Genomic DNA, 24286 nt, shown 5'->3' with positions numbered 1-24286 from the left:
CAAGATTCTACTTTAAAATGTTTTTTTTTTTACTGCAAGATAATTCTAAAGCTGTTTTGTTTGTTTTCCCAGATATCGAAGACTTTGAAACCAAAACAAGAAGCGCAGTGTCCGTCCGAGAAGGTCAAGGTGTGGTGCTTCTCTGTGGCCCACCACCACACTTTGGAGGTATGGTGGGGGGGGGGTAATTTAGGTGATACCATTAATGTGGTCACTGGAGAAGTAAAGAAGGCACATTATGTCTTGAAGTCAATGGTAGCTCTTCATCAATTCAAAAGGACCTTGAAGGCTCTTCATGTTCATCCTACTGTATCTAAACAGTACTAATCTAAATCTTTTTTAAAAGAAATTTTTGTTCAAGCAGTCACTCAACAAACATGACCTTAAGGAGCTGCAACATGGCACCCATTGTGAGTGCCAGTGTACAAAGTGAAACTGACCACTGCTGCTGTCTGATGCTTTCACCCTGAATGACAAGAGACAATTTGTTTAATCTCTTTGGGCTCAGTTTCCTCTTCTGTAGAATAGAGACATTAACTGATATCTGCACTGTAGTGCTGTTGTGAATATTAAGTGAGCTAATGAATGTAACCTGATTAGTGTAATGGCTTGTATTTATTCAGAAAAGAAAGCTAAGATTATTTCATTATTATTGACCTCCATGGAAAAGCAAATTCCACCATTCCTCTTGGCAACCTCATTTTAACTATTGGAAGAGGAGAGCTACTCCATTAATTAGAAGTAAATTTTGGATGGCACAACATCAGAATATCTCTTAGCAAGGGTGAAATCATGCAATCAATGACAATCTCTAGTTTGTAAGAATCTGAATTGACTTGTGAATTAACCTGTTGCCAAGGACCTAAACCACCTATTGATTCTCACCCCTTTGGGGTTGCATTTTGTCAAATTCCAAATGATCTGGTAAAATTTGGTAGATTCTCAACCAAAGGTGAATCTGGAAGAGGCAGTATCAAAATATTCTTGGAGTCATTTCATTGGTACAGTTCAATATCACACTGATTGTATTACAGTTACCTTAATAATAATAGCAAGTTCTTTTTTTTTTTTAAGATTTATTTATTTATTATTAGAGAGAGAGAGCATGAGAGGGGGGAAGGGCAGAGGGAGAAGCAGGCTCCCCGCCAAGCAGGGAGCCCGATGTGGGACTCGATTCCAGGACTCCAGGATCATGACCTGAGCCGAAGGCAGTCGCTTAACCAACTGAGCCACCCAGGCGCTCATAATAGCAAGTTCTTACACAGTAGAGATCTAAATACTTTGTATGTACTAACTTTTAAATTTCTCACAGCAGCTTCATGAGAGAGATACTATGATTATTGTTTTACAAATGAGAACAATAAGGTAGACAGAGGTTAAGTGACCAGTCCAAGATAACACAGCTGATATGCAGCGGAGCCAAGTTTCAAATCCAGGCATTCTGGCTCCTTAGAGCAGCCCTTTTATAGTTGATTTCCACTCTGCAATGGGAAAGTTTTGAAAGAAATATAACAAATAATTAAAAATAAAATGGAAGCAACTTATTCCTGTATTAATCTTTTAAAAACTTGAAAACACTTTTCCATTACTTTTAATTTTTACACAATCTCATGAAATGCTGATACAAAAAGAAAAGGAAAAAAAAAAGAAAAGGAAACTGATTAGAAGTTAACAATATTTTATTCAGTAATATTAGAGTAGTATAGCATTATGCTCACTTGAAATATTAGGTGAGAGTTACACTGTTTTCAATGCTATCTGAGATAAAATAATATTATTCCAGAGCATTGAAAAAAATTGATGGTGCTTATTTTTAAACCATAGGGAAATTATTTTTTAGTACTATAACCTAAGATGACAAGATATACAAAGTCATGTCTGTTTGTGCTGTCAGTCTATGTCATTTTATGCTCTGACTTTGGTCAAAGAATCTTGACAGAATTGAAGATTATTTTCAACTTTGTTTACTCTAAATAAAGGTAGCAGAAATGTCAAATATTTGTAAATGAATGTCACATATTTTAAAAAGGCAGCCAATGGGGTGCCTGGGTGGCTCAGTATGTTTAGCATCCAACTCTTGGTTTCAGCTCAGGTCATGATCTCAGGGTCCTGAGATTCAGTCCCGAGTTGGGCTCTGTGCTCAGTGCAATCTGCTTGTTCCTCTCCCTCCCCCTCTTCTTCCCCCCCCCTGCTTTCTCTCTCTTTAAAATAAATAAAATCTTTAGAAAAAATAATAAAAATAAAAAAGGCAGACAAGTAGAAAGAAGCTTTCCCTTGTTACCTACCACTGTTAAAATATATGTTGATTATGTAACCCTTGTAACAGTGTCTCTCTGCTTAATGCCATGAAATTAAGCCACAGATAGACGAACACTGCCTTCAGTTAAGATCTTTTTAACTGAATAACTAATGCCTATTGCATGCAAGTCATGACAAACTTGTCTAATACCAAATCTGATTATATCATATGTAATGTTTTAGCAGGATTCCAAGGGTATTAGTCAATATTGACTTCATCCAGGTATTAATGGAATTTTCATCCCCAGAGCTCTAGGGTATGCCATGGGCTTCCTCACCTCCACAAGGGCAAAAATACTGGAATATTGTTCTTCTGTTCCTTATAGTTCTCCCAGATCAAAACTGAGGGGAATATTGACAGATACCCTTTGATCCTATTATACAAATAGTCATCAATTAATTAGAAGGAGAAAGTATTAATAATAATAACAATGGCTACCAGTTATTGAATTGTTATCATGAGCAGGCCCTATAAGGGCTTTCCATTTATTTTCTCATTCCCAGTATTCCAATAATTAAGAAGAATAATTTTAAAATGAGGAAACCAAGACTCAGACAAACTAAGTAAATCAGCTTTCAGTTAGTAAATGAAGGCAAGATTCCAATGCAGGAATTTCTGACTTCAAAAAAAATGCCTTTGGATAGAAAGCTCTGTAGTTAATGGTTAAACCTCAGATAGTTTCAACACTCTTACACCTCCTGGATTTGCTGAGAGTTCTAAGAGTGTCTTTAACTGTCTCATTTAAAACAAATCCTTATTATTCCTTTTCCTTTCTCACCTTCCTATGGTGAATTGTGCCAAGAAAGACTTCAAGAATGTAGAGAAATATACTGGTTGGATAACCTTCAAATTGTATTAGTGGACAGCGGGTTTAAATTGAGCCAACTTTACACATAGACATTTTTGTCTTTGAAATTTTTTCCTTGGTTTAGGATATATATACACATATATGTATATATGTATATGTATGTGTGTATATGTGTGTGTGTATGTATGTGTATCTATATATTTTTTTTCTTTAGTATGTAACAATCTATCTAAAACTTCCTAGCTTCAAGCAACACCCATTTATTAGGACACAGTTCTGTCAGAACTTCTGTCAGAAGCCAAAGGATGATTGTGGCTGGTCTCTCTACTCAGACTCTTACAAGGATAAAATCAAAGTCATGACCAGATGGCATTCTCTTTTGGAAAGTCTGAGGAAGAGTCCACTTCCAAGCTTACTCAAGTCGTTGGCTAAATTCGTTTCCTTGCTATTGTAGGATTAAGGTTCCCAATTCCTTGCTGGCCAGATGTCAAGGGCCACTCTCATTGTCTAGTGGATGCCCACATTTCTTACCATATGTCTTCCTCCATCTTCAAAGCCAGCAGCAAAGAATATTCCTCACATTAGTTCCTTTGGATAGTTCAAATCTCTCTAGCCAGGACAAGGGAGAAATTATATTAAACTTGATATTATCAGAACATTCTGAGTTCTTCCTATTTTCTCTTTAGTATCATAACAAAAAAATTGGAAAACATTTCTTAACCAGGCAGGCCTGCCTGTCAAATATATTTTAGTGTGTTTTACAAAACAAAAACCAAAAACCAAAAAACAAGAACTACGGATGGGAGAGTAAGAAAAATTATCAACTAGGCTGAATCCTATAAATTTACCCAGGAAAAAAACAATAGCTCTAGGAACAAAAGAAAAGAAAAAAGTGTGTAGATGGATTTCCCATATAAATGATTAGTGATAAGTCAGTGAAATAGAGTAATCAACATAAGCCAAACTGAACAGGTGCTGTTATATGGATATCCTTTTTTTTTTTTTTTTTTTCTGAATAGACCAAAGAAGACCTGACTCCAGAATAGGCTTTCTAATGGATGTTTCGTACCCAATTTTTAAGGCAACCACAAATGTGCTATTCTTCTAGAAAGAGAGGATTTACAAATACAACTTATTCTAGAGGAAAGTATCCATAGTGAAAAAGAAAAGAAACCCAGGCAATAATGCCAGAACACAAAACTGGCACATTCTGCTTTATCTCTTAGAAATGTGATATTTGGACACAAAACAGGAACTATTCCCTATACTCTGAGGAAAGAAGTATATTCGTTTCCTTAATCCTACTTCTTAACTAGAGATAAACTCCATGAATGTGATTGACTCAATGCCAACAGAGCCAGATTAAGCCCTCGTTTCCATCTTCCTAAAAAATACAATTCTAAAATATTACAGAGAAATATAAGTTGTACTGAAAGCTTTGTCTGAAGAACACAGAGAGTCCTACAATGCACATCTGACTGAAACCCCATTTTCCCTATTAAACATCACTTTCCTTTCTCCCAAATGCTCTTAATGATAGTCTATGACTTCCCTCATCTCCACACAATCTCTAAAAATCTCTTCTATTGTCTATTATAGTTATTATCCTTAATTTGGATACCCATATCAGAAAAATACAAGTCTCCTAGTTAGCCTCTTGGTGCTTGGCAAAGGTAAAATTTGGTAGTCAGCTAAATAAAGACCTTTCCTTTCCTCCACTAGGTCTATGGGGGATTCTAAGGTCTCTTCTCTACATCCAGGTTTATGTGACAGGAAGGGCAATGCACTATTTATTTTACTTATTCATTTGGGGGAGGGTCACTGAGTCTAGAGGTGGACTTTGAACTGCCATGCCGAGAGGTCTTACTACCATGGCTTTTCACTCACCTCCAGGATGAGCTTTGGGTGAGAGCATTGGTCACTTGTAACAGAGATTCTGCGTTAAGTCATTTGCAACAGCACTGAAAGCAAAATTTCAGACTCTAAATTTTTCTAATGGACATGAAACCTTTGAAGCCAAAGCTGTAGGTTGGATATGAAAATAAGCTGTCAGTAGATCTTCATGGGTACAGTGAGTTAGCTGAGCTTCACATGAGATTTTCTTTAAAAATGACAGAGTGAAGAAATGATACATGTTGTCTAAAATAATTAAGATCACCTTCACTGTGAGATAATAGTTTCACCATATCTAAAGTAAAGCAGATTCTTTCCCTTTATTGTCTCGATATAAAACTCTCAATCCTGGACTCATAAAAATCAGAGGTTTAAAATTTGTTTTAGAGGTAATATTCCATCGTCTTCAAAGATATAACTTTTAGGTTGGTAGAATAATTGAATTTATGCCAGTAGTTTGGAGTATCTATGTCTGTGGTAGGAAGATAGCACTTTATTTGAGCCTAGCATTTGTATTTCCGTCAATAAAAATGTTGACAACTCAACATAAATGGAAAATCATTCCAGCAAAAACTCAAAATTGTGTTATAGAATAAAAAGGAAAATAACACTAAGGAAAAAGTGCTCAATTTTCATAGCCCTTCTTCCCAATTAGTTGTTTTGTTTTGTTTTTTTTTCCTTCTGTTTCTAGAGTAAATGACAGTGGTGTTTTCTTTTTGTTTTTGTTTTCCTGTTGGTTTTTTTTTTTTTTTTTTGACAGTGGTGTTTTCTTAGTGAGTAGGTCAAATCAGCTGTGACAGTATTACTTTGGGGTTGCTTGAATATGTAAAAGGCAGATACGCAGAACAGCTGCCTGTTGGTATAATAGTGACAGCCATCATTATTGAACTTGTACTATATACTTACTCAACAAATATTTATTGTGTGCATACTAAGTGCCACTAATTTTAGTGAATTTTAGGGATATAATGGAGAGCAATGTGACAAAGTCTTTATCTTCATGAATCTTATAATAAATATAAAAATGTGACAGATGGTAATAAAAGCTAGGGAGAAAACTAAATGGGGTAGGGAGTGGTGGGTGTTGCTGTTGTATATTCTGAGGCCAAAGAAGGCTTTGTTGGCATTTGAGAGGAGAACTAAAGGAATGAGAGAGTGAGACATTGAGAAAAGGCAGTTTGGACAGAGGGAACAACATGTGCAAAGGACTTAGAGTAGAGCTGTGTTTGGCACATTAGAAGAATAGAAATGAAACCAGTATGGATAAAGAAAAGTGAGCAAACAGGAGCATAGATGAGATTGTAAACACTATCTTAAAGATATTACAGAGCCTTTGAATTTTACTGTGAGTTAGATTAGAATGCATTATGTGGTATTGAGCAAAAGACTGACATGCCTTCTCTGATTTCCAGTTTAAAAAGTTTATTCCAAGGAATAGACCATAAAGGGGCAATAATATAAGGAGTTAAAGGTGATTACAATGACTCAGGTGAGAAGTAATGGTGGCCTGAAGCAGGATGATAGCAGCAGACAGGTGAACAAGTATATATTTAGATGGAATAGCTGAAATAATTTCCTGAAAGATTGGATGTAGATTGTAAAGAGAAATAGAGGAGTAGTTTTTAGGCTGAGCAATTTCAAGAATAGAGTGCCATTTATTGGGATGATACCAATAAAAGGAGAACAGGTTTTGGAATGGGGGAAATCAGGAATTTGTTTTGGGGACATTTTAACGTTCAGATGTCTGTTAGATAGAACAATGAAAATTTTGACTAGGCAGCTGGATTTACCTATCTAGGGGGGAAGTTGGTTTGGAGAACTAAATTTGGTAGTTAACATTGTTAAAAAAACAAAATTTAACAGTAAATTTAAAGATCTAATTAGCTTTATTCGATGATTTATGAATTGGGCAGCATATCATCTTACAAATGGAAAAGAACCCATGGGATACCTGGGTGGCTCAGTCAGTTAAGTGTCTGCCTTCAGCTCAGGTCATGATCCCGGGGTGCTGGGATTGAGCCCTGCATCGGCTCCTTGCTCAGCGAGGAACCTGCTTCTCCCTCTGCCTGCCACCCTCCCTGCTTGTGCGTGTTCTCTTTCTCTGACAAACAAATAAATAAAATCTTTAAAAAAAATGGAAAGGAACCCTGAAGAACTATACAGAATGAAAGACTTTTATAGGCAGAAAGAGGCAGGACAAGGAAGTTGTTCCATCAAAGAGTAGATTGTTTCAGGCAAGGTCACCTTCCTCTGGAGGATAGGTAGGGTCTATCAGGTGGGTTACCTCACTAGTGCTGACCAGGTAATTCCAGATTGACTGGTTAAGGGTCATGAAGGGTAATGTTTCTGGGAGAGGCCGAAAGTAGAATTAGATTAGGTATTAAGTTTTGGTTGGCTGACGTGGGACTTAGCACAAGTGACTCCACTTGGGGACTCTTGTCTCTCTCTCTCTCTCTCTCTCTCTTTTAACACTACATGATTGGATAAGATAACAAATGCCTCCTATATCCTGGACACTCAGCTCAGCATTTTGTGTGCCTCAACTCATGTAACACTTTCAAAGAAAATTTCTCCATTCTATAAATTGAGTAATTGTGTTAAAGAAGTTAGTGTTAACTTGACCAAGAAGACATATTTTGAGTTTAAACCCTACTGCATTTATTCTGCTGCCTAATCTGGTCTGGCATAATCTGGCCCACAACATAAAATATTTGCTAAATGAAGTATAAATGGAAATAGCAAGTGTATCTGTTTTGAAGAATATGTAGAGAGTTAAATCCTAGAGAGGTAAATTGATTTGCCTAATATTAGTGGACCGTGTTAGAGCCAGAAAGATCATGTAGCTAACCAGAGTCCCAGCGTTCATTTTCTAGGCCCTGTGCTCCACATTTCCTCTGTCTACTTTCAGAATCTTATTCATTCCCAGTAAGAATGTTTTCCCTTAAAAAAAAAAAAAAAAAAAGAATGTTTTCCCTTGCTTTCCAGCACATCAAACAGAACTCTTATGTTATAGTCTGTTTCCATTTGTACAGCCCAGGGTTTCTCAACATCAGCACTATTGAGAATTTAGGGTGAGATAATTATTTGTTATGGAGTTTGTCCTGTGCATTGTGAAGATGTTTAACAACATCCCTGGCCTGTGCCCATTTAATGCAATAGCACCTCCTCTCCCAATAGCGAGAAGGAAAACAACTCCATACATTGCCAAATATCCCCTCTCAGGCAAAGTCACCCTTGGTTGAGAACCACTGGAATGACCCATCTCTTACATTCTCTGTATTTAGTTCACCCACAGATGATGGGAATTGAGACGAAAAAAGGAAGTCTAGTCCTTCTGTATTTGCCTCCCATGACTTACCCAGTCTTCCTTAAAATTGGAGGTTTCTTGGAAATTCATTCAGAAGCCGGCTGTGTTTTCATTCCTTTTCCAGATAGGATGTGCCAGCCCTAGAGTTCTTTGGAAGTCAGAAATAACGGAAACTCAGAGGGCCTTTACTTAGTGGTTGTTTGTAGGCCACAAAAGCAGTTATCGCCATGATTCTGAACAGGAGAAGTGTAAATCAAAAGGGATCTAATAAAATTTAGGTGGTTAAGCAGTAATTGTGGACCAAATGGGAACTCAAATCAGAGTGGTTGTAAAGGTGTCAGGGCAGTGTTCTGGGTTATATCATAAACTTGCTCAATACCAATATCAATGACTTCAACCCAGAAAAGGAATTATTTTTCTTGGATTAGGTCTTTGCCACTGAGCTAGCATAACCATGATTTACCACCCAACAGGCAGTCACATTTAACCCTAGAGCTCTGCACAAAGTTTGCAGTAAAGTACACTCATTCCAGAATATTCCAAAGGGGAGATTTATCCACTAAATCTGAGCACTATGCTTTGAATTCTTTATTCTTCTCATTTATTTTCTACTTCTAGAAACATGCTAACAATTTTGAAGTCTGTTTTACAGAGCCAATAGAAGTTCTCAATGTCAGTGTTTATCACTATTGGTCTCTTTCACATGGGATACTTCCCCCTAATAAAAATTACATCCCATATAATGGGTACGGTTGCATATATCTCTTGTGTTTGTACTTTAAATATTACAGTGCAAGATATAAGGCTGTAAAAGATGTCAAAACATAATCATGCTCTGGGGAAAATAGGATTTGTTGTATGCTTGAGAGAGCAGCAGATAGAGTCTTCAGTTGCTTACTGCAGATCTGCCATTTCTAATAATATTAAAATTGCAGAGGATGGTGTCAATGTGCATTGCAGGCAATGCTTCAGGAAGGACCAATTATCATTCAGTTCTAATGTTACTGCTGAATCATCATAGGGAAAATGCATCACAATCATTAATAACAGATAAAGGTCATAGATGGTGGAGAAAATATTTTAAAAATCCAATGGTTTCAAAGTAAGTGGCTCATGAATTATACATTTAATTAAGAAAAGCCAAATGGGAAGAATTTTAAACTTCCAATTTGTGAGGTAGTTTTTTTTTTCTTTCCCCATTAAAAATATACAAATTAAGCATGATAGTGGCTGATGATGGAACAAAATAGATAAAAGCCCCCACTACAGCCTATTTGGATGAATGGGAATAGGGAGCCCATGGGGAGAAGGGAGAAGGGCAGGATGAAAAATACAGTGACAGGAAGGGCTTGCAGGTTAGCATCTTCACCAATTCAGAGAGGAGAGCAAGGGGCTACCTTGATTCTAGTCACAGAGCTGCTGCCATCTTCTCCTCTGCTTACTCACCTATAAAATGAGAAGATTGGGCTGGAAGATCTTTAGGTCCCTTCCATCCCAGACATGCCATGCATCTATGAACTGAGGAACATCCTTTTCTCTAGGCTCCCACATACCACCCAAAGAGAAATATACAAGATGGTCACCATTTTATCAAACTCTGAGCCATTTCCCTTCCTGGTATGATTATACAGGGGAGATTGAGAATTACCATTATATTAGTGATTTTCAAAGTAGTGTTCTGGGACCCATCAGTATCAGCAGTTCCTGAGAATTTGTTAGTGATGTAAATTCTCTGGCTCCTCCCCAGACCTACTGAAAGAGAAACTGGGAGGGTAGAACCTAGCACTGTGTTTTCCCAAGTCCTCTAAGTGATTGTTATGCACACTAAAGTTTCAAAATCACTCCTCTAGTGAGGCCATTCTGGAGAAAAGAATTATTTCTTAATGGTTTAGCAAATGCATTTCTGTTCCCTGCTAACAGTGGCTATAAACACGTTTAAGTAATTGAAATGACAGATTGACTTTTTATTCTGTAAGATTCTGAGGAAATTGAACACAGGACAGACAGTGTTGATGGGGGGAGGGGATGAGTGGTGAGGAACTTTTGTCCTAGTTCTGAGTGGGCTTTGATATGCAGAGTTTGCAGGTTTGGAAGGAAGTCTGAGAGTAAGGAAGAATGCTCCAAGGGGATCATATTGACATAATGACATGACAAGAAGAGGATCAGTTGTAGATACATAGAAAAGAAGAAAAGTGGTATTAGGGAAAGAGCAAAGGATTGGCATCTGAAGGATCTAGGTTCAAGTACTCCTCCTTCTACACACAATGTGATTTTGGAAAATTACTTTTATATTCCCAGCTCTAGTAGCTTCTCATGTTTAATGGGCATATTAAATCAACAGCCAATTAGTGTCACAAAACAAAATTTTAGAATGATGAAACAGGTACGAAATAAAAGTACTCATTTTTTTTATTATTCTTTATGTAATCTTCCTTATTTCTGGACCATTTTCTTCTGGCAGCTTCTAAATGTTCCACTATTAAAGAAGGAATAGATCAGAGAAAGTTTTAGCAACTAAGGTAAAAATGAATTCACCAAGGGAGAAATGGAAATTGCAGTCTCAGTTCTCAAGATTATAGGGTAAAGAATTCAAAGATTTCTTGGGCATTAGTGACAACCTGTAATTTCTGTTAAGTGAGAAGGGTTAACCTTGGATTTCGGAGAGTTAGAGCTTATTCCGCTCCCCAAATCAGCACTGAATAAAGATCCCTAAACTGAGACATGGCCCTGGGAATTTGCTCAAGATTGTCTTTATTTCACAAAAGTTTCAAAAGATGAGGAGTCACTGACAACAAGGGAATCTGAACTACATTTTTTCCACTTTATATTGAAGAAAAATTTACTATCTAGATACCTCTCACTTTCAAACAAAAATCCTTTGAGCAACTCTTTGGTGGAGACAGAGTAACAGGCTTAGAAGTGAGGCAGCAAAGGACTTCAGTAAAGAAACTTAGAAGCAAGAGACCACATGAAATGATAAAAGACTCCAGTAGGGACTTGCAAAAGCAATGAAGTTTCAATACCCTGGCACAGGATGAGAATGTCAAAGCATATTTTCAAAACTAAAAAATGAGTTGCATTTATGCATACTTGATCTAAAAGCATTAGACTGTTAAGGAGATCAAAGGAATGTTGAGGGTGGAGTAGACAATCCATAGAAACATAGGTTTAACTTCCCATTCATTGAAAAAATAAATATTTTTGCAACGTTTCAAACATAGCTTATCCATTCTCTGTTTGGCCATCTCTAATGATAGAGAGCTCATTACCTCACAAATCACTTGCTGTTATAGCTCTGAAGTTTAGATTGGTCTTCATTATATTAAGGACCTTGTGTAACCCCCAAGAGCTAAAGTCCTATTTTTGCCTCCTGGGCATCAACAGAAAGGGCTTTATTTAACCCTTTATGTACATGACAGCAATTCAAATCTATGAAGACTGCTCAATTATTCTTCCCCACCCTGACCCCAGGTAAAAATTTAAGTTCTTATCATTTTCTTTTGTAATTTAACTTCTGGCCTTTGCTATGCTTGTTATCTGTCTCTTGATATACTTGAGAATTTTAATTCCCCTTTCAGTAAGGGGTGCTCTGAACATAATATTCCAGTTCAACCACATGAGCCGTTCATAGGGTGTTGAAAATACAGATTCCATGATACTTCACTCAGATACAAGGAAACCAAATTGCTAGGAATAGGATTAGCTCTCTGTATTTTAACAAGCTTACTTAGCGATTATAATAAATAAAACATAATACTCAAGTCTGAACAGTTCAGAGTAAGAATGAAAACTATTATTCGTCCTACTGTTTTACAAGTTGTAATTCATTCTAGTGTTTAGTTTTCCTGACACTATTTCATCCTGTTTTTTTCCCATTTACACAAATATTACATAGTAATTAAAAATTATAATATGACAGAAACATTATGTAGAGAGTAAAAGTCTTTTGTATTTCTTCCCTTCACCCTAAGAAAACCTCTATATACATTCCTAGGTTACTAAATTAAATAATTTGTATAAAGAAACACAGATGCATACACACACACATACATATGCACACATATACACAATGTTAAATGTCTTGATTTACAACATGATTTTCACATAACCATACATTTGGGATTATTTTTCTACCTGAACACTAGTTTTATAGATTTAATGCCACTTTGTACATTTTCACATTCTACAGCATTTTTGCTGATTGTTCTCTAACATATCATCTTCTCATGTTTTCTTTTTTTTTTTTTTTAAGATTTTATTTATTTGACAGAGAGAGACACAGCGAGAGAGGGAACACAAGCAGGGGGAGTGGGAGAGGGAGAAGCATGCTTCCCGCCGAGCAGGGAGCCCGATGCGGGGCTCGATCCCCAGGACCTGAGCCGAAGGCAGACGCTTAACGACTGAGCCACCCAGGCGCCCCGTCATGTTTTCTTCTTTCCTGAGAATTATATCAGAGTTCTGTCAGTATAGATGAATTCATTTTTACTAAAATAACTTACGAATTGTTAGAATGCAATACTTAAGCTCCTCCCCCCTTCCTATTAATGGTCGGTTGTATACTCACTCTTCCCCTCCCTCCCTTCCCCCCTTCCTTCCTTCCTTCTTTCCTTCCTTCCTTCCTTCCTTCCTTCCTTCCTTCCTTCCTTCCTTCCTTCCTTCCTTCCTTCCTTTTGTGCTTTCTAAAATCTGTTCCCTAAGTGTACTGTTAGTGCTTTATTTTTTTCCTTGTGAAAGAGATGATAAAGATGGCAACATTCCCACACTCCCACTTCCTCATATGTTTTTCTATATAGATCAAATTTAAGGTCAGACTAGCTATTGATCTGTATTGCCTCCTCATCTTAGAGAATTTAAATTCTGTAAAGTTAGTGAAAAATGCTTCAGATAGTCTGCTTCCACCTGGGGTAGATTGCTAGAACTTATCAGAAATAATTAATCATCTTTGGCTCTACCATATCTTGCTTCTGCACCTGTTTTTAATATAAGTGCAGATGACAAATATGACCCACAGCCTCTGCCTTAACAAGAGGCCCCTAGTTGCTTCAACTCTTGTTCTATGAGCTGTGATTTCCTATTATGTGATTTCTAAGTTCATCTGCAGGTGAAGATGTTTTCAAACTGTGTATTTCCCTTCTTCACCCCTAGCACCTGAGCATTTCACTTATTTTGGTGTCCCATTAGAACCAGTTATATTCTTCTATTTCCCTAGACATAAGTTCAGTTCTACCTAGTTTCCATGATACATACAATTTCTTCGTCTTCAGATAGTACCACACTTAAAAACCTTAATCCACAGGAATATTTTTCTTTGTTCAAAGATTTCTGGCTAAAATTTTTTAAAATTGACATGTTATTTGTGCAAAGATATGGAACAACTATAACTCATATATTTCTGCTGGAGAGGTCAACTGGTACAACAACTTTGGAAAGTTTTTTGTAGTTTCTTATAAAGTTAAACATACATCTGTCTACCTTATTTCTCACTCCTAGGGCCTTATTCAAGAGAAATGAAAATGTTGACAGACAGTCATTTCAACCTAATACATAATGGTCCCAACCTGGAAACTATCAAAATGCTCATCAACAAGAAAGTGGCTGAACAAATTGTGGTATATTTATAAAACGCAATATTACTCAGCAATAGAAAGCAAAGAATTCTGATAGTTGGGGCAGCTGGGTGGCTCAGTGGGTTAAGCATCTGCCTTCGGCTCAGGTCATGATCCCAGGGTCCAGGAATTGAGCCCCACATTGGGCTCCTTGCTCATGGGGAGCCTGCTTCTCCCTCTACCCCTCCCCACTGCTCACGCTCCCTCTCTCTCTCTCAAATAAATAAATAAAATCTTAAAAAAAAGAAGTACCGATAGTCACACAACATAGGTGAACATTAAAAAAATACATGTTAAAAGAATCAGACATAAAACAGTTTAGTGCAGGCATCCTTTGGACTGCATATAGAGAGACTTTTAATGTGAGCATTACTGGAGAAATTCAGTGTGCATTTTAAGCCCATAATATTTTATATATGTTACAGCTGTTCTTAATACATTCATCCACTTATTCTCTTGGCATGCCATCATTGCATCCGTAAATGCACAAAGCCACTGATGGGCAGGATGACTATAGAATATATCATCCAAATTTGAATATATATGAATATAAGGGAATATTACAATTATACCAGGACAGCAGGCATCAACTGGACAAACAGAGGCACAATTTTATTCTAATTATGGAGAAGAGGGCACAAAACTTTCAGATAAGAATGAATACAGTAAGGATAATGCTTATTTTTTTGTTTTCCAGATTTATCTTATGCATGGACCTTCAATGATAACCCCTTATATGTTCAAGAGGACAACAGGCGGTTTGTATCCCAAGAGACAGGAAACTTGTACATTGCCAAAGTGGAACCATCAGATGTGGGCAACTACACTTGCTTCATAACAAACAAGGAAGCCCAGAGAAGTGTTCAAGGACCACCTACTCCATTAGTGCAGCGCCCTGACGGTAAGATGATGAGCTATCTTGGGAATATACTTTGTCCGTCGCTTTTGAAGCCTGGGGACATCTGTTGAGCTTTCAGTTTCCCTCTGGTTCAGAGGAGCCACATCATCAATGAGTTGAGGTTCAATTTACAAATATGATGAAAATCAGATAGCATAAAAAATAAAATAGAAAATTCCGTAACTCACTCACATGGTACAGCTTATATGATTCTGGGTATATCATGCCATTTCTTCACTGGCATTGGAACAGATCCTTTCGTTGCTTAAGGAACATTTTATATAAAAAAAGTTTGGGGGAGTAGGCGTGTGTGTGTGCACGTGTGGGTGCTGCCAAACTTATTAAGTGAATAATATTGTTTTCAGTGAGCATATGATGCAGCTTCTCTTTAATGCCTCTTTCTTTTCCATATTTGTCTTTTTTGTTCACCTTTATTTACCTGGCTGGCAAAATGGGAAAAAAATTCACATCCGAGGAAAGCAAAGCAAGCAAACATTAATTATAAGCATTCCAAAGAGGAATGAAACACAAGATTCATACTAATTATATTCCTCCGAGGCACATAATTCAAATTGGTCTCTGATGAGTTTTGTAGCTTAGTCAGGACCTAGCTGGCACAAGATTTAGAGAACTAGAAAACCTAGGGAAGTCATCGAAGTAGAATAATCCTCTAGTCGACTCTTTAATTAAATATTCACAGTGGTAAATGTAAAGATAGAAAACCTGTTGATGCATTTTATGATCAGATCTGGACTTGAAATATAGTACCTCACAGAGTTTTTCTCCTCTCTGAGGGGTTTAAGAGCAAGAAAATAATGCTAATGATGGCTAACAGAATTATGGAATTAGCTCCATACAGGGAGTTCTTATGACAGAGCTTTTATAATCACTAACCACCCAAATATATTTGCATAGACTTAATTCAGAATTCAGCAACCACTAGATTTATTCATAAGTCCAATTTCTCCCCTTCAGTGAGTATACTGTTCATGACAGAAAGAGCTCATAAGCCAATAATATGCATAGAAATTCTACCATAATTTTTCTTTTTTCTGGTCTACTTTTAGTTCCTTCTTCTCCCCTTCTTAATTCCTTCATTCTTTTATCCCTTCTATTCCCTTCAGTGCATACGTGGTAAAAACAGATCAGAAGAATTATACTATATTAATGTTAATAGTATTGATATAAGAAATATCAAACCTCTTCTAAAAGTAGTCACTCAAGAAAAATCAGATGTCAAGAAAATAGAACATAGAAAATTTAACCAATTTAGTTTGCTGAACTAGTACTCTCTATCACCTCAACCATAGCTTCTTTGAATGTTTGGAATGATCAAGGTCTTAAAAATGAAGTATTTTTATTTGATATATATTTTGTACATTTCAGCTTCTGTGCAGTTGTACTGGCCACCAATAAATCATTTACCTTTGGAACATATTACTCTGGTATTTGGTACATAAGTTAAAAAAAAATAAAAATTTTTGAGGAATCTTGATTGGCCACTGATTAAATTAATTAAGTTAATGAGGATAGACTAGAAATATATTTCTGTTACACCTCTGGTAGATAGCATATTTACATACATTACAGTACTGTCCTATCCTAATCTTAGCCCATATCCACAATTCCTTATTGAAAAATTTAAAACTATAAAAACAAAAATTTTTTATAAGTTAACAGCAAACTCACTTAACAGTAAATCCTTAGTGAACTGACATGAGAATATTTATGTCTTTATCCCAATTATTATTACTTTATAGGTTTTGTTGCAGAAAAACTATTATTTTGTATAAAGAGAACTCCTACAGTGTTAACTGAAAATTTCCTTATTCCTGAACAGATCTGGCCCCAAGAGTTCCGTGAAGGGGTGATAGATCTGGATATCTCTAGAGAAGAAACATTCTTGATAATTCAGAAATATTTTAGAATTGAGGTGCATTCATTTCTTAATTGGAAGACAAATTCTTTGTAAGATTCTAACATGGAATATAGGGAAATTTGGGTTGCCTCTATTCTGATACTTTGATATATCTTAGATATTTCTTTTTAAGCAAGAAGGGAATGAACTAATTCCTTAAGTAGCATCATGTAGTTTCTTTGCCCTCTATCACTCTTTAAAGTATATGAAAATGTTTTTGATTGAAGGACAAAATAATCAGATTTTGGTTAATGAAGCATTTACTTCACAGAAAACCTCTATTCTCCAGAAATGCTGCTAGCTCTTTTGATATTTAACAGGTGTGATGGGGGAATATGAACCAAAGATTGAAGTGCGTTTTCCTGAAACTATACAAGCTGCAAAGGATTCATCTGTAAAACTGGAATGCTTTGCCCTTGGAAAGTAAGGTTTTTTGTTTTGTTTTGTTTTGTTTCTGGTTGTTTAATTTTTTTTAAACCTTTTTGTTATTCAAACATTGCTCTAAGGTAAATTACCAAATAGATTTCAAATGCTGGGCAAAAGTGGAACTTTCTGATTGGAATTTTAAACAAACATGCCTAATACTCTGAAAATGATTGGGACTGCAATTCTCCCCTAAATGTGCTGATATTTCCTGTAATTTGAGCATAATGAGTCCCATTTGGGCAGCATCTTGCAGAGGAATATGTGTACTTGTATAAGATGGTGAACAAGTCACTAAATCTGCAACATATCCTTCACTCCATCTTATCCTACATCCAGAAATATATTGCCTGGAGTGTCTTCTTGCTTAATTAATCAGCAATTCTTATAAATGAAAAAAACCTGCACTGCAGGTTTCCAAAATAAGACTAAATAAGGCCATTGTTCATAGTGGGTCATTAGAATTGAGCAAAACCTGCCCTGGAAGTGGAGGCACTTTGTTCTACTCAGATAAGTGTTTATCAGCCAACAGGTTTGGAATGCTTTTAAGTGGGCCAAATATTTGCATTTTTGCATAGAATATCCAGACATCTCTTTGTCTTTTGGTGATATTCAGACTTCATTTTTATGCCTCTAAATACTAGTACCCAAGTAACAAAGGGATAGATAGACTAGATCTGCTGTTTTTAAACAGTATGCAAATGAATTACCTGGGGACATGGTTAAATTGGGATTCTGTAGGTGTGTGGTGAGGCTTGATTTCTCCATTTCTAACATGCCTCCAGGTAATGATGTTTCTTATTTTCTATAAAACATATTTTGAATAGTAAGAGACTTGACCCTATCAAATTTGAGGGTTTACCTCTAAATACAGTCTCTTCCCAAAGTGGTCATCACATTTAGAAAAAGTAATTTATGTTCCAAAACATCAAAAACATTTTTAAAAGTTTCCATTTTGTTATTAAGTAAATATGAAGGGGAAGAGCTTGGTTCTTGTCTCAAGTAGTCGAAGAATGAATCTCACAAAGGAGCATGAGTAAAGCGAGAGTTTTATTAAGCAAGGATACATAAAAAAAAAAAAAAGAAAAAGCTCTCAGGAGTGTGTGTGTGTGGGGGGTCCCAACAGGGTTGCCACTGAGGGCTTTTAGGGTTGGTCTCATATTGAAAGCTAACCAGGGAACTTAAATCTTTTTAATTTCTCTACTGACAGCACCTTTGTGTAAGCAGGACTAGCTGTAGCATCTTTAATGGCTTACTTCTTTTCAGGGCCTATTTATTTTTTGTTGGTCACAGGTGACTGTCATAAAAAAGGCCCTTTCTCCCTTCCCCACCCCCCATGAGGGCAGGGTGGTAGGGTGTGTTCCCTTTTCTCTGGTTCCTTACACCTCCACATTTTGGGGATTTCTGTGAACCTGATCATGTAGCCCCCTACTTATCTCTCCCTACCTAGCCCCGCCTGTCCCTTTCTCAAATATACTGAGCAATCCAAATAATGCTGGTTACTAAATCTCTTTTAAGTTTCTTTCTATATATGAAATTTTGTAGATCTTTAAATTAAATTCTCGAGTTATTCATTTTTCAGGTATTTAAGAGACCATATTTTATTTGTATACAGTATTGGTTCCGTAGTATTTGTCCAATAAATAATTACTGACTGATTAAATCATGCTTAAGAAAGTGACAAATGGGGACTTTCTGTCACAGCCTTTTAAGATATGATGAACTTTCACTATTTTCAAGCTTTCTCCGAAATTAAAGTTTATAAAAAAACATAAAATGTCAGCAAAATACTTTGAGAATTAGACAATTTGCTTAAAAAGACCAATGAAAGATAACATCTGAAAAGAATATTTATAGATGATTCTATCATATTTGGCATCAGGAAATATGGATTCCTGTAATTGAAAAAATACTCTTACATAATAAATAACTGAAAATTATTGAGCCTTGTTCTCAAGAATCTCACGTAAATAAATTTCATTTGTTAAACATTTATAAGTAAGAGGTTAGATTTTACATATATATATTCTATCTACATATAATCCTTATAATTATTCAGGGTATATCATATTTTCATTATATATGAGAATAGTGAGGCTCAGACTGAATAAGTAACCTGTTCAATTTCAATTCAAAACTAGTCTCACCTGATTTTAAGTTCTGAACTTAGAAACTTTTAAATAAATGATTAAGCTAACTGCTTGTGAAACCAGTGAAGACAGATTCAATTCACAATAGTCTCAAGAGTTGTCTAATAGCAAACATGCTTCTTAACCTCTATGAATTTCTGTATACTCATCCAACAGGAGTTATAATGATACCTGCCTTTTATGTTTATTTTGAAGTATGGAGTGGTTAATACATGTAAAAAACACTTAGCACTGAGCGTGGCATTTAGGCAATGAACGTTGAATTATTCTGAACCCAAAATGCAAATTCTATTTATCTTTTTGTCTAACCAGTGTTTGAGTTAGTGGGGATGATGGAACTAGAAATAGGTATCTCAGAGGGTCTACAAATTCTCATCTCTACAGTTCATTCCTTTTCTCTCTGTCTCCTACTGATGGCAGTATAAGAGAGACCAACAAAGAGGGTCAGTTCTGGAGTAGAAAAGAGGAGGGGACAAGGAGAAAACTTGGTTGATTGTTATAGGCTTTGAATTGCTCACATATCAGATTTCCTAATTTTATTTACATTTATGTTTTATTTCTTAAAAATTCAAACCTACAGAAATGTTGAAAGAGAAATACCTGGACAATTATGTCAATTATATATGTCCTTCATCTGAACCAACTAAGTATAAGTCTTTGCCACATTCCCTTCTCTCTCTTTGTCCTTTGCTCACTCTCTCTGTCTCCCTGTCTCTGTCTTCTCCTCTCACCACACACACCCATACCCATACCCACACACATGCCGTGCATTAAAACAGTGGGTGATAAGTTATAACTTGGCCTGCATTTTTGAGAGGGATATGCCACTCAAAATACTGCTAAAGATCCACACTCCATTTTCAGCTCAGCTTGCTATGAGATGGAGGAGTGGAGGAAAGGAAAAAGGTAGAGTCAGGAAATGTTGACCATCCCACTTAGAGTTCACCATTTGACTTCACTCTTGATGGGTACATGCTGTAAGAATTCATTGAAAGTAAATGGAAGGAGAGGATTGATAATCCAAACAGGGGAACCAAAAAGCCTTAGAATATATGAGGAAAATTGTTGAAAATTCTCACATGAAATGATTTAAAAATAAATGAAATCATCTCTTTTAGATGGAAACAATCAACACATTAAAACCTGACAACTGGTAAAACTGCATATGGTAAAATTTATTATCTTAAAAACATGTGGGAGTACCTAAGCTTCTGAAATAATTTGTACTAGCAATATTTGACTCAGGAAAATTTGAGTTGGAAAAATAATAGTTAAAAAAAAAAAAACTCTTGAAACGTTAAATCTCATGGGTATGTCCAAAAAAACTGATGGATAAATTATACATTGTTAAGTTTATACATAAAAGATTTGTTGCACATGAAATAAAATGAAGAAAAATGAAAAATGATGAGAATTACTTCACAGAAAATTGCCAAGGAAACAATTGATTTAATGGAACATACTCCATAAGATTTTATGTGACAAAATCAGTCAATGTTGAGATTATGTTTATTAAATTATGTCATTAATATGGGATTGAAATTCCTTATAGTTAAAATGGAAAGTCCAAAGTATCCACTGGGTCAAAGTGATAGTGTTAAAATATCCTGTGTAAGAAACACATATTTTGTGTAATTGCAGTGGAGATACATTTCTCATTTCTTCAGATGGACAAAATGTATGTGAAAATGTTTTGTGTACTTTGGAGAATATTATACATTTGTGAGCTACTAACAAAAAGAGTTTTTATATATGCTTGCCAGCGGTTTTTAGAGAACAAATTGCATTGCATTTGAAATACTGCAAACATACTGAAAATGCTTTTTTAGTCCATTATAAAATTTGATGCTTACCAAATACTATACCAACTTTTTAAATTTGCACAATTAATAAACATAAAAAACAACACATTCTCTCCAAAATTAATTATATGATAGACATAAAATAATCTGAAAGTGTTAAAAATCAAACCTCTTGCTTTATAAATTATAAACCTATATTTGCAGTGTTTTTATAAACTCTACTAAAGTGTTTTTATAAATTCTACTAAAAGATAATTATGGATCATATTCTCCAATATCTCTTCATGATTATATTGCCATGCTGCATTTGGGCTTAGTAATTTTTTTTCCAAATATAGGAACTACTTGTATAAATCAATTTAAATCTCCTTGTTCCCTTTCTGAGGTGCCACACTTCTTTGTAAGATATTCGATAAACACAAAACTGAGCAAAGAGGAATGAAATCAAAGTTCTCTTTCTTATTAACAATGTTTCTAAACACTCTTGTTAAATAACTAATGAATACTTTTTATGCTATAAACTATATATTCATTAAGCAAGGGTTTATATATTTTAATAAGAGATAAATAGAGAAAGGGAAGGAGGAAAAGAGAGAGGGAGGAAGGGAAGATAGAAATCAGTAGGTGAATAGGTGGATATAAGGGAGAAAAAAAAAAGATAGGTCAGTGCTACATCTTATTCTTAAGTTTTTCATTTTCAGGACCTAAGACAGTTCCTAAAATACTGACTGGTTTTCATTAAATGTTTGTGGAATGCAGCACATACATACTTGCATAATTAGGTAATATAGGTAATATCCCGCTTTTTCCTGTGGAATATTCCTTCTCTTGAATGTGTAGCTTTTTTTGGCACTTGCATCATGCCTGGTGTTCTCTTATGATTTGGTAGTTGTAATTAATTTTGGAAACTTCCCAACCATCATTACTTCCACTATTTCCTCTATTCATTCTTTCCTTTGTTCTCCTTCTGGTATTTCTAATAGACACCTGTTGCACCATTTATAGTTTCCTATAGTTCTTGGATATTCTGGGTTTGTGATTTTGTTTGTTTGGTTGGTTTTCATTCTTTTTTTTTTTTTTTCTTTTCTCTTTGCATGTTAGTTGGGAAGCTTCTACTGATATTTCTTCTAGTTCACTTATTCTTTCCTCAGCCGTGTTCAGTCCACTGGTAAGCCTATCAAGGAATTCTCATTTGTATTACAATGGTTTTATTTCTAGCGTTCCCTTTTGATCATTTCTTACAACTTCTTTTTATCTGCTTACATTAATCATGTGTTTTCGTATGTTTTCTGGGTTTTTTGTTTTGTTTTGTTTTTGTTTTTGTTTTCCATTAGAGTCCTTAGCACATTAATCATAGTAGTTTAGATTTCCAGTCTGGTAATCCCAGAATATTTGCCTTATGTGAGTGTGGTTTCAATGCTTGCTTTGTCTCTGCAGACTGCTTATTAACATGCTTTGTATTGTTGTTGTTGTTGAATCCATAGATGAAGTTTATCAGTTAAAAGGAGTTGAGGTTACTAGATTTATGTGTGAGGTTTTATGTTCATCTAGCAAGGAGCGAAGTTGTGTTTACTGTTTGCCGCTTTTGTTTACTGTAGCTGTGATGTCAGAGGCTAACATTTTCTCTATTGTCTTTGTGTCTCCCCTGTTGTCTTTGGGTTTCCCTAGAGATCCTTTCTTGTGTAGAGTTTGAGTCTATGGTTCTTCAGCTATAATCCCCTGCTATTATGCAGGATCCCTGTTGATGATATGAAAGTCCTTGCTTGCTAATTCTATCACCTTTGTAATTTATGAATCTGTTTCTGTTGACTTCTTTTTCTCCTAGTCCTGATTCTCATTTTTATGCTTTTTAGATTATCTGGTAATTTTAGATTGAATTTTAAACATAACGGATGTTACATTGTTATATGCCAGGTTGTGGTATATTTATTTAAAATATTGGATTTTATTGACAGGATTTAAGTTACTATAAATCTGCTTGATCTTTCTATGGCTTATTATTAAGCTTCTGTAGACTAGATATAGAGTAGACTTTAGTCTAAGGCTAGTTAACTAGTGAGATGCATCCCCCTATTGAAGCTCCAAATGTTTACAAAATCTCTTTTCTAATAGCTCAGAGGAACTCAACAGTCTTATAGCCCTGTTTAGCTCAGAAGATTGTTCTATGTCCACTCTCATGTGACACTTATGCACTTCCTTTTCATAATTTCATCCTCTCTGATACTCTGCTCTGCACTCCCAGTCACTTAGCCTTGTGTGTCTCCTCAACTCAGTGAAACATTAATGTCCTATATAGATTCACCTTCCTTATTCTCTCCTCTGGAAAGTGCCACCTGTATATAGAAAGCCAGGATACCAAAGTCTTGCTTCATGTATTTTCCCTCCTTCAGGGATCACAGTTTTATGCCATGCATTGTTGTATTTCTGAAATCAGGTTTGTTTCCCATGTAATTGTCCAGTTTTTCATTTGTTGCCAACAGGAGGGTAAGTGTAGTCCCAGTGATTTGAACACAGTTAGAAGCCAGGTATTATTATTAATGCTAATTTTGAAGGTGGATACAGTAAAGTTTAGAGAAATTAACTGACTAAATCAACATAAATTGTAGATGTGGAATTCAAATTTAAATCTCACTGATTCTGACTTCAAAATTCACACTCATAGCCATTTGATATTTACATCAAATTATCTTTTAGGGGTGCCTGGGTGGCTCAGTCATTAAGCGTATGCCTTCAGCTTGGGTCATGGTCCCAGGGTCCTGGGATTGAGCCCCACATCGGGCTCCCTGATTGGCGGGAAGCCTGCTTCTCCCTCTCCCACTCCCCTGCTTGTGTTCCTTCTCGCTATGTCTCTATCTGTCAAATAAATAAATAAAATCTTCAAAAAAAATTATCTTTTAATATATGAATTCATTCCCTGTGTGTAGAGGCAGTTAGCCCCAATTCTATAAAAGTTTTCCTAAAAAAAGGCTTGAAAATTTTCAGTAAAATGTTTAAAAGATTTTATCTGGGGAATAGAATTATAGACATCTTTCCCATTTAGAGTCTCTGTAATTACTAACAATTCAGCAACAGTAAGTTTTATCTTTACATATTAAAAATCTAAAAAAATTCAAAAGTTAACCTTTTTAAAATCCAGGCGTTTTTTTTAATGAGAAGCAATAAGTGTTTCCAAAAACCGATCA

At 35.7% G+C, this 24286-nt stretch overlaps 1 protein-coding gene across 1 annotated transcript in view; it reads left to right on the top strand.

The window, feature by feature from the left end:
• The window catches only part of CNTN6 (contactin 6), a 312379-nt gene that overhangs the window by 196806 nt on the left and 91287 nt on the right, over nt 1–24286 (top strand). Inside the window, 3 exon segments of the mRNA XM_054504630.2 lie at nt 73–168; nt 14611–14814; nt 17050–17152. Of these exon segments, the coding sequence (XP_054360605.2) occupies nt 73–168; nt 14611–14814; nt 17050–17152 (403 nt within the window).

The sequence above is a fragment of the Mirounga angustirostris genome, unplaced genomic scaffold (genome assembly GCF_029215605.1).
Source record: "Mirounga angustirostris isolate CCGP_5_RB_7025 unplaced genomic scaffold, mMirAng1.0.hap1 SCAF_1, whole genome shotgun sequence".
NCBI lineage: Eukaryota > Metazoa > Chordata > Mammalia > Carnivora > Phocidae > Mirounga > Mirounga angustirostris.
Note: the sequence above shows the minus strand (reverse complement) of the source record. Positions and strands in the feature narration are given on the sequence as shown.